This window comes from Hyla sarda, chromosome 5 (genome assembly GCF_029499605.1).
Source record: "Hyla sarda isolate aHylSar1 chromosome 5, aHylSar1.hap1, whole genome shotgun sequence".
In the NCBI taxonomy this organism is placed as follows: Eukaryota; Metazoa; Chordata; class Amphibia; order Anura; family Hylidae; genus Hyla; species Hyla sarda.
In genome coordinates, this window is record NC_079193.1 from 87,331,279 (window position 1) to 87,348,726 (window position 17,448).

General features: G+C 51.6%; 1 protein-coding gene across 3 annotated transcripts in view; it reads right to left on the bottom strand.

The window, feature by feature from the left end:
- The window catches only part of JAZF1 (JAZF zinc finger 1), a 332,763-nt gene extending 318,211 nt beyond the window's left edge, over positions 1 to 14,552 (bottom strand). For 2 of the 3 annotated variants that reach the window (XM_056519867.1, XM_056519868.1), the window contains exon 1: positions 14,088 to 14,552. In XM_056519867.1, coding sequence (XP_056375842.1) covers positions 14,088 to 14,485 — 398 coding nt within the window. In that variant the 5' untranslated portion in view covers positions 14,486 to 14,552. Of the gene's footprint in view, positions 1 to 13,987; positions 14,018 to 14,087 lie in introns of those variants that run through there. The other variant, XM_056519869.1, reaches the window with a different exon arrangement.
- Between the last annotated feature and the right edge of the window lie 2,896 nt (positions 14,553 to 17,448).

Genomic DNA, 17,448 nt, shown 5'->3' on the forward strand with positions numbered 1-17,448 from the left:
TATCCACTAGCAACGGCTCAACCTCGCTGACTGCTGAGAAGGCGTGGGACAGAAGGACTAGGCAGAGGCAAGGTCAGACGTAGCAGAAGGTCGGGGCAGGCGGCAAGGTTCGTAGTCAAGATGGATAGCAGGAGTTCAGGTAACACAGGCTTAGGACAACACTAAACGCTTTCACTGGCACAAGGCAACAAGATCCGGCAAGGGAGTGCAGGGGAGGTGATCAGATATAGCCAGGGAGCAGGTGGAAGCCAATTAAGCTAATTGGGCCAGGCACCAATCATTGGTGCACTGGCCCTTTAAGTCTCAGAGAGCTGGCGCGCGCGCGCCCTAGAGAGCGGAGCCGCGCGTGCCAGCACATGACAGGAGGGGCCCGGGACGGGTAAGCGACCTGGGATGCGATTCGCGAGCGGGCGCGTCCCGCTGTGCGAATTGCATCCCCGACGGCCATGTCAGTGCAGCGCTCCCGGTCAGCGGGACTGACCGGGGCGCTGCAGGGAGAGAGACGCCGTGAGCGCTCCGGGGAGGAGCGGGGACCCGGAGCGCTAGGAGTAACAGTACCCCCCCCCCCCTTAGGTCTCCCCCTTTTTTTGTCCGACAACTGCTTTACCTGGGACGAGGACACCGGGAGTGAATGGAGGGTTTCCTCAAAGGCAGGCAGTACAGCAGGAGTGGGAATGGGGAGGGAGGGCAGAGGGTGAAGCTTGGCACGGGGCAGGGTGACACAAGGACGGGGGCCATGAGGAGGCACTGAGGCTTGCCTGACGGGACTGGGAGGGGGGGAGAGGCATCTCTTGTGGCAAGCAGAGTCCCAGTTCTTGATCTCCCCGGTGGTCCAGTCAAGGGTGGGAGAATGAAGCTGGAGCCATGGCAGACCGAGGAGGACCTCAGAGGTGCAGTTGGGGAGGACGAAAAATTCAATCCTTTCGTGGTGGGGTCCAATGCACATCAAGAGGGGTTCTGTGCGGTAACGCACGGTGCAATCCAATCTGACTCCATTGACCGCGGAAATGTAGAGCGGCTTGACGAGACGGGTCACCGGGATGCGGAATTTATTCACAAAAGAATCCAGAATAAAATTCCCAGAGGCACCAGAGTCCAAGCAGGCCACGGCTGAGAGGGAGGAGTTGGCTGAAGAAGAAATCCGCACGGGCACCGTGAGACGTGGAGAAGCAGACTTTGAACCAAGAGACGCCACACCCACGTGAGCTGGGTGCGTGCGTGCGTTTCCCAGACGTGGAGGACGAATAGGGCAATCCACCAAGAAATGCTCGGTACTGGCACAGTACAGACAAAGATTTTCTTCCCTACGGCGATTCCTCTCTTCCTGGGTCAGGCGAGACCGATCCACTTGCATGGCCTCCTCGGCGGGAGGCCCAGGCGTAGATTGCAGCGGATACTGTGGGAGAGGTGCCCAGAGATCTAAGTCTTTTTCCTGGCGGAGCTCTTGATGTCTCTCAGAAAAACGCATGTCAATGCGGGTGGCCAAATGGATAAGTTCTTGCAGGTTGGCAGGAATCTCTCGTGCGGCCAGCACATCCTTGATGCGACTGGATAGGCCTTTTTTAAAGGTCGCGCAGAGAGCCTCGTTATTCCATGATAATTCGGAAGCAAGAGTACGAAATTGGATGGCGTACTCGCCCACTGAAGAATTACCCTGGACCAGGTTCAGCAGGGCAGTCTCGGCAGAAGAAGCTCGGGCTGGCTCCTCGAAGACACTACGGACCTCAGCGAAGAAGGACTGGACTGTGGCTGTGGCAGGATCATTGCGGTCCCAGAGCGGTGTGGCCCAAGACAAGGCCTTTCCTGAAAGAAGGCTCACTACGAACGCCACCTTAGACCGTTCTGTAGGAAACAAGTCCGACAACATCTCAATATGCAGGGAACACTGAGACAAAAATCCACGGCAGAGTCTAGAGTCCCCATCAAATTTGTCCGGCAGGGACAAGCGGAGGCTAGGAGCGGCCACTCGCTGCGGAGGAGGTGCAGGAGCTGGCGGAGGAGATGGTTGCTGCTGTAGCAGAGGCAGAAGTTGCTGTAACGTGGCGGTCAACTGCGACAGCTGCTGTCCTTGTTGGGCAATTTGCTGCGATTGCTGAGCGACCACCGTGGTAAGGTCAGCGAGACTTGGCAGCGGCACCTCAGCGGGATCCATGGCCGGATCTACTGTCACGATTCGGCTCACAGGTAGTGGATCCTCTGTGTCAGCGAGGGATTGGCGTGGACCGTGCTGGTGGACCGGTTCTAAGAGGCTACTGGTGTTCACCAGAGCCCGCCGCAAAGCGGGATGGTCTTGCTGCGGCAGTAGCAACCAGGTCGTATCCACTAGCAACGGCTCAACCTCGCTGACTGCTGAGAAGGCGTGGGACAGAAGGACTAGGCAGAGGCAAGGTCAGACGTAGCAGAAGGTCGGGGCAGGCGGCAAGGTTCGTAGTCAAGATGGATAGCAGGAGTTCAGGTAACACAGGCTTAGGACAACACTAAACGCTTTCACTGGCACAAGGCAACAAGATCCGGCAAGGGAGTGCAGGGGAGGTGATCAGATATAGCCAGGGAGCAGGTGGAAGCCAATTAGGCTAATTGGGCCAGGCACCAATCATTGGTGCCCTGGCCCTTTAAGTCTCAGAGAGCTGGCGCGCGCGCGCCCTAGAGAGCGGAGCCGCGCGCGCCAGCACATGAAAGGAGGGGCCCGGGACGGGTAAGTGACCTGGGATGCGATTCGCGAGCGGGCGCGTCCCGCTGTGCGAATCGCATCCCCGACGGCCATGTCAGTGCAGTGCTCCCGGTCAGCGGGACTGACCGGGGCGCTGCAGGGAGAGAGACGCCGTGAGCGCTCCGGGGAGGAGCGGGGACCCGGAGCGCTAGGCGTAACAATGTGCCTGTTTTGAATTGTTTTATGCCTGATGAAGAAGGTCTTATGGTAACCTTCGAAACGCGTCGCTATCAATAAAAGAACTATGTACATTAAACTGGGATCAATATCCATGAAAATCTCCCTCATAACTACATAGGTGGTCCTGAAGGGGGGTAAGTATGTGGCTGGCTTGGTTGGCCTTATCCTCTCCCCCAGTGAAGTAAGTTTGTAACCTTTGTATCCCAACACACTGAATATCTTCTCTTTGTGGATTGAATCTACATATGCTTCGCTGAGCACTGGTGCTTTTTCTTTTCCTTTTTCCTATTTATATGAAGGACGTAATAGATCAGTAACATAATACTTCTGTCCCCTAGTTCAAACCATGAAGAATCAGTGCATTCCTATGAAATTCAGCTTCAGCCTGTATCCTTGTGATGGGTTTCTCCCTGTGTGTTTCTTCTCCCAAGCAGGAGATAGGAGATCATGTCAAAATGCATCTTATTGTACTCACTAGAACATTAGCACATAGCACAAAGTAGATAACAGAAAAAAGCATTGTCGGGGAGTAGTATAACTTTACAGATAATCATTGTATATACTCGCCTACTATATCACTGCTCTCCTGGTCCATTAGGCATGGCAAAAATTATCTCTTCAGCAGCACACTATACATTGAGGGTCACACAGATGAACAGGGGGGCAGAACTAGGTGGGGTAGAAGGTGTCTGAGAACTGCAAGGAGGTATTTGATAGGAGATCCTTCAGTTCACGGGACATCAGCCACACAGTAAACGGTTTTCTCCTGTTCCCACAGTACAGCATGTAATGAACTGGATTTCTGAGAGATGGTCAATAATAACGTCAATAATAATAATAAAAAAAATGATGGCTCAAAATGTATGGATGCAGCTGAGCTAGAATAAAATAAATTGCACTGTTAACAAAGTGCTGGAGGGTTAGCATTTTATGCACCAAACAAACCTTGATGAAGATCTGGTGCAGACATTTAACACAGAAACATAGAATGTGTCGGCAGATAAGAACCATTTGGGCCTAGTCAGCCCAATATTCTGAATATTATGAATAGTCCCTGGCCCGGTCTTATATAATGGACATTTCATGGATTAGTTGCAGGTTTTTCCCATTAAATTTGGGTCAACTCACATAAATAAATCTTGCAAGATGTTCATCCCCTGAAATTCTGATTTATGCTCAATGGGCGAGATTTATCAAAACCTGTCCAGAGGAAAGTTGCTGAGTTGCTCATAGCAACCAATCAGATTTGCTTCTTTCATGTTTAAAAAGGCCTCTAAAAAAATGAAAGAAGCAATCTGATTGGTTGCTATGGGCAACTCAGCAACTTTTCCTCTGGACAGGTTTTGATAAATTTCCCTCAATAAGACTCATATTCATGCTTCCCTATGCTTACGTTCTCTGGAGAAACGAGTTATGCTTCATTATCTGGAATAGAACAGAAAGCCAGTTGGAACCAATTGTTGTGGTCTGGTCTTTGGGACTCCCACAACAAAGGGACCTTGGGTACTCCTGCCATAGCTCTTTTATTGTGCTAAAATCTCACCCATCATTTAACTCTGGAACAGTTAGAACACATTCTCTAGAGCAGGCATAAGCAACCCTTGGCACTGCAGATGTTTTGGACTACATCTACCATGATGCTCTTACCACCACAATGCTGACAAAGCATCATGGGAGATGTAGTCCAAAACATCTGCAGTGCCGAAGGTTGCCTATGCCTGCTCTAGAGTAATGGTCCAGCGATAGGCCGAGCGCAATGTAATGCATTTAACCCTGGCCCTGGTCTTCTTCCTGGTGCTGGGGCTCAATGCATAACATTGATACTCAGCCGATTATCTGATCAACAGTGTGACGAGTGAACAACCAGCAAGCAGGAAGAAGAGGGCACCGGAGGACTGGAGCGGCGATACTAGGGCACTGAGAGAACGGCGGCAAGGAAGTCCAGTTTGCTGTTTTGTAGGCTGACAACCTGGGCATGATAGCACAAAAAAGTTGTAAGCTGGAGTACATCTTTAATGTAGCTGTGACGTCAGGGAATGTCGCCTTAGGCATGAATTACTTAGGATACTCAGTGCCCTTACTGTACATTCACACGCAGATTGCTGCAAACATTGGGGGAAATGAGAAAAAGTGTGAATCTGTTAATATGCAAAATAAGTACTTCACCTTTTCACAACTGGTAAATAGAAGATGGTAACGCGAAATATAAAACTAGCTTTGGTTTTACATTAAACTCATACCTGCACTATCCTATAATAAATAAAAAATGACGTACAGCACAAATGTTGGCGCAGGTGTTTCAATAAATCCAAATTTTACCATATCATTTTAGGTGCAACATGCGTCAAAATTTGCACCAAAAAATGGTGAAGTGTTTTTGTTTGTGTCTCAGATAAAGTATTCATGCACAAAGCCACACTTCTTTTTGTGGACCTGTCGGGTTAATCTGGAAAGTGCAACCATAATGATGTAATCTTTTATATCAAGTCTTAATCCTTATTTTTCTTAAAGGGGTTATCTTGCAAATAAAACTTATCCTTAATCCTGTGTTAAATTGCGAGGGTCCTACCCCTATGATATCCCGCGATCTCCCGGATGGAGCCCAATCTCTCACCTCTGGATGCTGCTTCTTTCCGCTGAGCCCTCCACAACACCGAAAGAAAAATAGGTCTTGTCACCATCTGAATTGTAACTAGATATCACCTCCCTGGCCCCCAAGACCTTCCTTAATAAGATTGCTAAAGATCACAGTGCAGTATTTTAAAGGCCATGTACATGTCCACAGGACCGGACTGGCCTACCAGGATACCGGAAAGATTCCCGGTGGGACGTCACTGACGCCCCGTGCATGCGCCCATAGTAACAGAGCAGAGCGGAGCGGTGAGGAGGACGCGCGCGCATGGTAAGTGACCAGCGGCACGTCATCTTCAGTATTCCCACCACCGCTCCAGGTTCACAATCTACTGCCATAGCAGTAGATCCTGACCCCGGAGTGGTGGTCAGAATACTGAATTGGGGCGATAAACAGGCATACAGCCTCCAACCATACACTGTATATGGCTGAAGGCTGTATGTCTGTGGGACTACTGTATATACTGCACCTAATGTGGGCGACTACTGTATACTGCACCTAATGTGAGCGACTACTGTATACCGCACCTAATGTGGGGGACTACTGTATATACTGCACCTAATGTGGGGGACTACTGTATACTGCACCTAATGTGGGGAAGTACTGTATACTGCCCCTAATGTGGGGAACTACTGTATACTGCACCTAACGTGGGGGACTACTGTATACTGCACCTAATGTGGGGGACTACTGTATACAGCACCTAATGTGGGGGACTACTGTATACAGCACCTAATGTGGGGGACTACTGTATACTGCAACTAATGTGGGGGACTACTGTATAATGCACCTAATGTGGGGGACTACTGTATACTGCACCTAATGTAGGGGACTACTGTATAATGCACCTAATGTGGGGGACTACTGTATACTGCAACTAATGTGGGGCACTACTGTATACTGCAACTACTGTGGGGCACTACTGTATACTGCAACTAATGTGGGGCACTACTGTATACTGCAACTAATGTGGGGGACTACTGTATACAGCACCTAATGTGGGGGACTACTGTATACTGCACCTAATGTGGGGAACTACTGTATACTGCACCTAATGTGGGGGACTACTGTATACTGCACCTAATGTGGGGGACTACTGTATACTGCACCTAATGTGGGGGAAATATACTGCACCTAATGTGGGGACTACTGTATACTGCACCTAATGTGGGGGACTACTGTATACTGCACCTAATGTGGGAGGGACTACTGTATACTGCACCTAATGTGGGGGAACTACTGTATATTGCACCTAATGTGGGGGAACTACTGTATACTGCACCTAATGTGGGGGAACTACTGTATACTGCACCTAATGTGGGGGAACTACTGTATACTGCACCTAATGTGGGGGAACTATACTGCACCTAATGTGGGGGACTACTGTATACTGCACCTAATGTGGGGGAACTACTGTATACTGCATCTAATGTGGAGGACTACTGTATACTGCACCTAATGTGGGGGAACTATACTGCACCTAATGTGGGGGACTACTGTATACTTCACCTAATGTGGGGGGACTACTGTATACTGCACCTAATGTGGGGGACTACTGTATACTGCACCTAATGTGGGGGACTACTGTATACTGCACCTAATGTGGGGAACTACTGTATACTGCACCTAATGTGGGGGACTACTGTATACTGCACCTAATGTGGGGAGGACTACTGTATACTGCACCTAATGTGGGGGAACTACTGTATACTGCACCTAATGTGGAGGATCTACTTTATACTGCACCTAATGTGGGGGACTTCTGTATACTGCACCTACTGTGGGGGAACTATACTGTACCTAATGTGGGGGACTACTGTATACTGCACCGAATGTGGGGGAACTACTGTATACTGCACCTAAAGTGGAGGACTACTGTATACTGCGCCTAATATGGCGGAACTATACTGCACCTAATGTGGGGGACTACTGTATACTTCACCTAATGTGGGGGGACTACTGTATACTGCCCCTAATGTGGGGGACTACTGTATACTGCCCCTAATGTGGGGGACTACTGTATACTGCCCCTAATGTGGGGGACAACTGTATACTGCCCCTAATGTGGGGGACAACTGTATACTGCACCTAATGTGGGGGAACTACTGTATACTGCACCTAATGTGGGGGGACTACTGTATACTGCACCTAATGTGGGGGGACTACTGTATAGTGCACCTAATGTGGGGGACTACTGTATACTGCACCTAATGTGGGGGGGGGGGCTACTGTATACTGCACCTAATGTGGGGGGGCTACTGTATACTGCACCTAATGTGGGGGGACTATACTGTACCTAATGTGGGGGAACTATACTGTATACTGCACCCAATGTGGGGGAACTATACTGCATCTAATGTGGGGGAACGACACTGCACCTAATGTGGGGAACTATACTGCAACTAATGTGAGGGACTATACTGCACCTTATGTGGGGAGCTATACTGCACCTAATGTGAGGGACTATACTGCACCTAATGTGGGGGACTATACTGCACCAAATGTGGGGGAACTATACTGCACCTAATGTGGGGGAACTATACTGCACCTAATGTGGGGGAACTATACTGCACCTAATGTGGGGGAACTATACTGCACCTAATGTGGGGGAACTATACTGCACCTAATGTGGGGGAACTATACTGCACCTAATGTGGGGGAACTATACTGCCAACCCTAATGTGAGGGACTATACTGCACCTAGTGTGGGGGAACTATATTTTACCTTTTATGAACAAGAAAATGACGACATGCTGGTATAACGACGCACCCAGTCGGGCCCTGCATGTCCAACCATTTTATATCAACAACTCAGGCTATTCTTCTCCATGTTGCTTCCTTCCACAAACAGCACCACTCCTGTCCGCAGGTTGTGTACAGTATTGCAGTAAGCTGAGCTGCAATCCCAGGCTCAACTCAAGGACCGGTAAGGTGCGGTTTGTGGAAAAAGCAGCCAAAAGTTTTTTTTGCTTTTTTTTCAACTTGGACAATCCCTTTATAGGAGTCACTATGTATAACGGAACACCCATTTTACTCTCTGAGCTTAGTATTCAAGTTTGTCAGTGACTGACAGACTTCCCTGTATGAGTGGGCATGAAGAACAGCTGTCAAACACCGGGTAGGACTTCTAAGCCCAGAATGAGCTGCTGAAACATTTGCAATAAAAATATGTATCAATCTACTCCATAAATTCTACTCGATAACACGATGCTGGTCGATCAAATTACATACTCAACATGACAGGTTGCCTTACACCCCTAGATGACATGTGTCAGACAGTCATGGCCGTAAATGTTGGCACCCCTAAAATTTTTCTAGAAAATGAAGTATTTCTCACAGAAAAGGATTGCAGTAACACATGTTTTGCTATACACATGTTTATTCCTTTGTGTGTATTGGAACTAATCCAAAAAAGGGCGGAAAATAAGCTAATTGGACATAATGTCACACCAAACTCCAAAAATGGGCTGGTCAAAATTATTGGCACCCTTTCAAAATTGTGGAAAAATAAGACTGTTTCAAACATGTGATGCTCCTTTAAACTCACCTGGGGCAAGTAACAGGTGTGGGCAATATAAAAATCACACCTGAAAGCAGATAAAAAGGAGAGAAGTTCACTTAGACTTTGCATTGTGTGTCTGTGTGTGCCACACTAAGCATGGACAACAGAAAGAGGAGAAGAGAACTGTCTGAGGACGTGAGAACCAAAATTGTGGAAAAATATCAATAATCTCAAGGTTACAAGTCCATCTCCAGAGATCTAGATTTGCCTTTGTCCACAGTGCGCAACATTATCAAGAAGTTTGCAACCCATGGCACTGTAGCTAATCTCCCGGGGCGTGGACGGAAGAGAAAAATTGATGAAAGGTGTCAACTCAGGATAGTCCAGATGATGGATAAGCAGCCCCAAACAAGTTCCAAAGATATTCAAGCTGTCCTGCAGGCTCAGGGAGCATCAGTGCCAGCTCAAACTATCCGTCGACATTTAAATAAAATGAAACGCTATGGCAGGAGACCCACGAGGACCCTACTGCTGACACAGAGACATAATAAAGCAAGACTACATTTTGCCAAAATGACTTGAGTAAGCCAAAATCCTTCTGGGAAAATGTCTTGTGGACAGATGAGACCAAGATAGAGCTTTTTGGTAAAGCACATCATTCTACTGTTTACCGAAAACAGAATAAGGCCTACAAAGAAAAGAACTCAGTACCTACAGTGAAATATGGTGGAGGTTCAATGATGTTTTGGGGTTGTTTTGCTGCCTCTGGCACTGGGTGCCTTGAATGTGTGCAAGGCATCATGAAATCTGAGGATTACCAACGGATTTTGTTTCGCATTGTACAGCCCAGTGTCAGAAAGATGGGTTTGCATCCGAGTTCTTGGGTCTTCCAGCAGGACAATGACCCCAAACATATGTCAAAAAGCGCCCAGAAATGGATGGCAACAAAGCGCTGGAGAGTTCTGAAGTTGCCAGCAATGAGTCCAGATCTAAATCCCATTGAACACCTGTGGAGAGATCTTAAAATTGTTGTTGGCCAATAAGAGAGACCTGGAGCAGTTTGCAAAGGAAGAGTGGTCCAACATTCCGGCTGAGAGGTGTAAGAAGCTTATTGATGGTTATAGGAAGCGACTAATTTCAGTTATTTTTTCCAAAGGGTGTGCAACCAAATATTAAGTTAAGGGTGCCAATAATTTTGTCCAGCCCATTTTTGGAGTTTGGTGACATCATGTCCAATTTGCTTATTTTCCTCCCTTTTTTGGTTTAGTTCCAATACACACAAAGGGAATACACATGTGTATAGCAAACCATGTGTTACTGCAATCCTTTTCTGTGAGAAATAATTAGTTTTCTAGAAAAATTTTAGGGGTGCCAACTGCAAAGAAGGTAAGAAAGCAACCTGAAAAGACCTCCTGACACCCTCCCTGCTATATCCAGCATCACCTATTCTCCTCACAGTCTTTGAGTGGTAGAAATAGGGGGAAGTGCTGCTGCTAATGGTGGAGGTGTGGGAAGTGTGACACTGCTGTTTCCAGTGGTGCTGCCCTACAGCACTTCTGGCAGGTATTTTGCGCTGCTCTATGATTTTTTTGGAGCTGCTGGAGAGGTATGTTGTGCTGTACTGGTCATTTTGTTCACTGCGTGATGATAACTGTTAGGTGCTGCTAGCTTATGCTGTGTGATACATGGCAGACTGGTGGTTCATGTAGTGAACATGATAACATCACTGATGGAATTGTACAGGTCAAATTTAGATAACGACTTAAAAGAGCTTTCCTTGGCAATAAGGCTTATTATAATCAAAATTTTTCCACATCCTTTGAGTATAGGATCCTCCTAAGATGTCTGCTTGCTGTCAGTGAACACATTCAGAGGCTACACTGCTCACACAGCCACAGAACTCCTTCACTGTTATGAACTATGGACCTATGTGAGCAGCTATAATGACAGGTTTACAGACCTGAAAACCCTCTTTAAAGGGCTATTCTGACTTAAATTTACTAATCCACTATCTAAATTAAAGGATAATAAACTTCTGATCAATGGTTAAGCTTCTGATCAAGGGTGGTCCAACTGCTGGTACCGCTGCGATCTCCATGATGGGGCCCTCACACCTTTGTATTGGACAGAGCGGCAACTTGTGTATGCGCACTGCTGCCCTCAGCTCTCTTTGGCAGCTCCATAACAATGACTAAAGCGGCTGTGTGCATGCATCGCTGCTCAATACCAAAGAGTCAGGGCCCCAATCTGAAGATTGCTGGGGTCTCTGGGTTAGGATTTCCCTTGATCTGATGCTAAAGTTGATTTAACTCAGAATACCCCTTTAAGGGACTCATAAAATGGACCACCCTCAGGACAGAATAGGTGACCCTGCTTTCAAGGCCCCTGGGAAATAATGGGCCCAATCTGACTTGTTGACCAAAGGGAAGAAATAAAGTTTTACTAAAAATAAAAAAAAGTGTCCTATATCGGCATTGAAGTGCAAATCTGGGCTGCACAGGCCCCAATTAGTATGGGGAGTTCAGGGGTCCTGACCATTTGCCTGTACGGTGCCCAGATATTTCTGCTGGTAGCAATCCACTGGCTATGGCAATAATGTAGCAATATGTAGTTTCCTGATGTCTCTCACTGGACATAGGATTAGAACAGATTGGATTTTAACCTGCCAGTCCATCATTCACCAGGAAGATAAACAGTGCCTCACCAGCTTCCTATTATTCCCCTATTAAATAAATGTCTATATATTAGTCCGTTCAGGAAACATTGGGCTATCAGTATCTGAATGTACACTGGCGAGTACAGGTCACATGTGCCCACTCCTGCACCATTCACTAGATTCACAGTGAGATCAATACATGGTGGCACTACCTGCTTATAGCCAGGGCTGTACATTTCCAATTGTCATATAGCACTGACCTAGACATAATGGGGCATTATTGTGGGCACTGCTTAGTATGTTATCCCTTTGTTTCTGTGTAAAGCCCTATAATGGGCAGAATAAAAGTGTAGCATGATAAATATACAGGTTGCAGTACTGAGACCAGCAGCCAGAGAGGGGACTGAAGCCACAGAAGCACAGTACCCAGCAGCCAGAGAGGGGACTGAAGCCACAGAAGCACAGTACCTAGCAGCCAGAGAGGGGAATGAAGCCACAGAAGCACAGTACCCAGCAGCCAGAGAGGGGAATGAATCCACAGAAGCACAGTACCCAGCAGCCAGAGAGGGGACTGAAGCCACAGAAGCACAGTACCCAGCAGCCAGAGAGGGGACTGAAGCCACAGAAGCACAGTACCCAGCAGCCAGAGAGGGGACTGAAGCCACAGAAGCACAGTACCCAGCAGCCAGAGAGGGGAATGAAGCCACAGAAGCACAGTACCCAGCAGCCAGAGAGGGGAATGAAGCCACCGAAGCACAGTACCCAGCAGCCAGAGAGGGGAATGAATCCACAGAAGCACAGTACCCAGCAGCCAGAGAGGGGAATGAAGCCACAGAAGCACAGTACCCAGCAGCCAGAGAGGGGAATGAATCCACAGAAGCACAGTACCCAGCAGCCAGAGAGGGGACTGATGCCACAGAAGCACAGTACCCAGCAGCCAGAGAGGGGACTGAAGCCACAGAAGCACAGTACCCAGCAGCCAGAGAGGGGACTGATGCCACAGCAGCACAGAACCCAGCAGCCAGAAAGAAGGGTTATGCCACAGCAGCACAGTGCCCAGGGAGAGAACAGATGCCACAGCAGCACAGTGCCCAGCAGCTGGAGAGAGGACTGATGTCACAACAGCACAGTGCCCAGCGAGAAGACAGAAGTCACAGCAGCACAGTGCCCAGCAGCTGGAGAGAGGACTGATGTGCCCAGCAGCAAGAAAGGAGACTTATGCCACTGCATCATAGTGCCTAGCAGCAAGAAAGGACCAATGCCACAGAAGTACAATGCCTAGCAGCCAAGAGAGGATTGGTGCCACAGCAGAACTTTGCCCAACAGCCAGAGAGAGGACTGATGCCACAGAAGCACTCTGCCCAGAGAGAGGACTGATGCCACAGAAGCACTCTGCCCAGAGAGAGGACTGATGCCACAGAAGCACTCTGCCCAGAGAGAGGACAGATGCCACAGAAGCACTCTGCCCAGAGAGAGGACTGATGCCACAGAAGCACAGTGTCCAGCAGCCAGAGAGAATTATGCCACAGCAGCCAGAGAGGACCTATGCCACAGTAGTACAGTGCCCAGCAGCCAAGAGAGGATTGATGCCACAGTAGTACAGTGCCCAGCAGCCAAGAGAGGACTGATGCCACAGCAGCACAGTGCTCAGAGAGAGAGAGAACAGATGCCACAGAAGCACAGTGCCCAACAGCTAGAGAGAGGGCTGATGCCACCCCATCACAGTGCCCAGCAGCAGCGGCTGTCCCAGTGACTGGTAAGGGGCATTGCGTGGTCCCAGCGCCAGGCACACACACCCCCTACTCCTCCTCCTCCTCAGGCCTAGCCCCAGTACGCCACAGGCAGCGCGGATACAGTGAGAACACCCGGAGCCCATACCGAGCCCACACAGTACGAGGGTCTTCCCTCCTCTGCCCCCTCCCTCCGGGCTGGCAGCAGAGGGGGCACCTTGTGCTCCTCCCCGTTATACACTGGGCACGGAGCAGCGCTCCTCTGCCAGCACACACATGACAGGAGGTGACAGCCCTGCACCCCTCCACACCACACCTAGCAACACAGCTGACAGGACGCAGGGAGGCTAATGGCTGCCAGCAAGGGCAGGGGGCCCGGGGGTGGCTGCAGCATCATTCAACCCCCCACCCATGGGCGGACACTGTACCTAGGAAGGACGCGCAGAGAGGGTGAGCGGGCACCGGAGGGGGTGGGTAGGTCAGTGCATGAGATGCATGCTGGGGCTGGCACCACTCACTGACCCCCTGATACCTCCAGCATGTCCAGGATCTGGTTGCCCTGTACGGAGATGCCCACCTGGAGGGTAGTTGGCTGCAGCCCCTGCACATGTGTCAGGACCGGTGCGCTGGAGAGGTGAGCAGCCCGACCTGGGGGTGCACGTATCGGGGGTACTCACCGATGTGGTTGTCCTCGATGTGTTCGATTAGCTCGGCCAGGGTGGTGAAGTGGAGCCCACATCCCCCGAAGCGGCAGGCATTGGAGAAGAAGGAGGCAGCAGCGATGCCTGTCATCATGGTGTGGGCATTGAGGTCCCGGTAGGGCTGTGAGTAGGGAGACGGACAGAGATGGAGGGAGAGGAGGATGGCAGCCGGTGCTGGAGGAGGGAGGGACGGAGGGATGGAGAGACACACAGGGGGAGGAGGCAGCATGAGCGTCGGGAGCGGAGGAGGCGGCTGGATGGAGCAGCTGAGGAGGGGGCCGCCGCATCTGGACGGGGACGAACCGAGCCGCCTCCGCAACTAAACAGACAGCCCGGTGACACCCCCTCCTCCTGACTGCAGCCGACAGCTCCATGACACCCCCCTCCACCTAACTGCAGCCCATAGCTGGGTGACACCCCCTCCTCCTGACTGCAACTGTCACCCCCCTCCACCTGCCTGCAACTGACACCCCCCTCCACCTGACTGCAACTGACACCCCCCTCAACCTGACTTCAACTGACACCCCCTCCACCTAACTGCAGCCCATAGCTGGGTGACACCCCCTCCACCTGACTGCAACTGACACCCCCCTCCACCTGACTGCAACTGACCCCCCCTCCACCTGACTGCAACTGACACCCCCCTCCACCTGACTGCAACTGACACCCCCCTCCACCTTACTGCAACTGACACCCCCCTCAACCTGACTTCAACTGACACCCCCTCCACCTGACTGCAACTGACACCCCCCTCCACCTGACTGCAACTGACCCCCCCTCCACCTGACTGCAACTGACACCCCCCTCCACCTGACTGCAACTGACACCCCACTCCACCTGACTGCAACTGACACCCCCCTCCACCTGACTGCAACTGACACCCTCCTCCACCTGACTGCAGCCGACACTCCCCTCCACCTGACTGCAACTGACACCCTCCTCCACCTGACTGCAGCCGACACTCCCCTTCACTTAACTGCAGCCCATAGCTGGATGACACCCCCCTCCACCTAACTGCAGCCTATAGCTGGGTAACACCCCCTCCAACACGCTCTCCACATGACTGCAGCCCCTCCACCTGACTGCATTGACACCCCCTCTACCTGACTGCAACCGACTCCTTCCTCCCCCTGACTGCAGCCGACAGCTCCGTGACACCCCCCTCCACCTGACTGCAACTGACGACACTCCCTTTCACTTAACTGCAGCCCATAGCTGGGTGACACCCCCCCTCCACCTGACTGCAACTGACACCCCCCTCCACCTGACTGCAACTGACACCCCCCTCCACCTGACTGCAACTGACACCCCCCTCCACCTGACTGCAACTGTCACCCTCCTCCACCTGACTGCAACTGACACCCCCCTCCACCTGACTGCAACTGTCACCCTCCTCCACCTGACTGCAGCCGACACTCCCCTTCACTTAACTGCAGCCCATAGCTGGGTGACACCCCCCCTCCACCTGACTGCAACTGACACCCCCCTCCACCTGACTGCAACTGACACCCCCTCCACCTGACTGCAACTGACACCCCCCTCCACCTGACTGCAACTGACACCCCCCTCCACCTGACTGCAACTGACTCTCCCCTCCACCTGACTGCAACTGACACCCTCCTCCACCTGACTGCAGCCGACACGCCCCTTCACTTAACTGCAGCCCATAGCTGGGTGACTCCCCCCTCCACCTAACTGCAGCCTATAGCTGGGTAACACCCCCTCCACCTGACTGCAACTGACACCCCCCTCCACCTGACTGCAACTGACACCCCCCTCCACCTGACTGCAACTGACACCCCCCTCCACCTGACTGCAACTGTCACCCTCCTCCACCTGACTGCAACTGACACCCCCTCCACCTGACTGCAACTGACACCCCCTCCACCTGACTGCAACTGACACCCCCCTCCACCTGACTGCAACTGACACCCCCCTCCACCTGACTGCAACTGTCACCCTCCTCCACCTGACTGCAGCCGACACTCCCCTTCACTTAACTGCAGCCCATAGCTGGGTGACACCCCCCCTCCACCTGACTGCAACTGACACCCCCCTCCACCTGACTGCAACTGACACCCCCCCTCCACCTGACTGCAACTGACACCCCCCCTCCACCTGACTGCAACTGACACCCCACTCCACCTGACTGCAACTGACACCCCCCCCTCCACCTGACTGCAACTTACACCCTCCTCCACCTGACTGCAGCCAACACTCCCCTTCACTTAACTGCAGCCCATAGCTGGGTGACACCCCCCTCCACCTGACTGCAACTGACACCCCCCTCCACCTGACTGCAACTGACACCCCCCTCCACCTGACTGCAACTGACACCCCCCTCCACCTGACTGCAACTGACACCCCCCTCCACCTGACTGCAACTGACACCCCCCCTCCACCTGACTGCAACTGACACCCTCCTCCAACTGACTGCCGCCGACACTCCCCTTCACCTGACTGCAGCCCATAGCTGGGTGACACCCCCCTCCACCTGATTGCAGCCGACAGCCTCCTCCACCTGACTGCAACTGACACCCTCCTCCACCTGGCTGCAGCGGACAGCCTCTCCACCTGACTGCAACTGACACCCTGCTCCACCTGGCTGCAGCCGACAGCTCTGTGACACCCCTCCATCTGACTGCAACCAACACACCCCTCCCCCTAACTTCAACCAACACGCTCTCCACATGACTGCAGCCCCTCCACCTGACTGCATTGACACCCCCTCTACCTGACTGCAACCGACTCCTTCCTCCGCCTGACTGCAGCCGACAGCTCTGTGACACCCCCTCCACCTGACTGCAACTGACGTCCCCCTCCACCTGATTGCAACTGACACCCCCCTCCACCTGACTGCTAGTTACACCTTCCTCCACCTGACTGCAAGTGACACCCTCCTCCACCTGACTGCAGCCGACACCCTTCTCCACCTGACTGCAGCCGACACTCCTCTCCACCTGACTGCAGCCCATAGCTGGGTGACACCCCCCTCCACCTGACTGCAGCCAACACCCTCCTCCACCTGACTGCAACTGACACCCTCCTCCACCTGGCTACAGCCGACAGCCTATCCACCTGACTGCAACTGACACCCTCCTCCACCTGGTGGGAGCTGACAGCTCTGTGACACCCCCCTCCACCTCACTGCAACCAACACCCCCTCCCTCTAACTTCAACCAACACGCCCTCCACCTGACTGCATTGACACCCCCTCTACCTGACTGCAACAGACTCCTTCCTCCACCTGACTGCAGCCGACAGCTCTGTGACACTCCTTTCTACCTGACTACAGCTGACAACCCCTTCACCCGACTGCAGGCAACAGCCCCAGGAC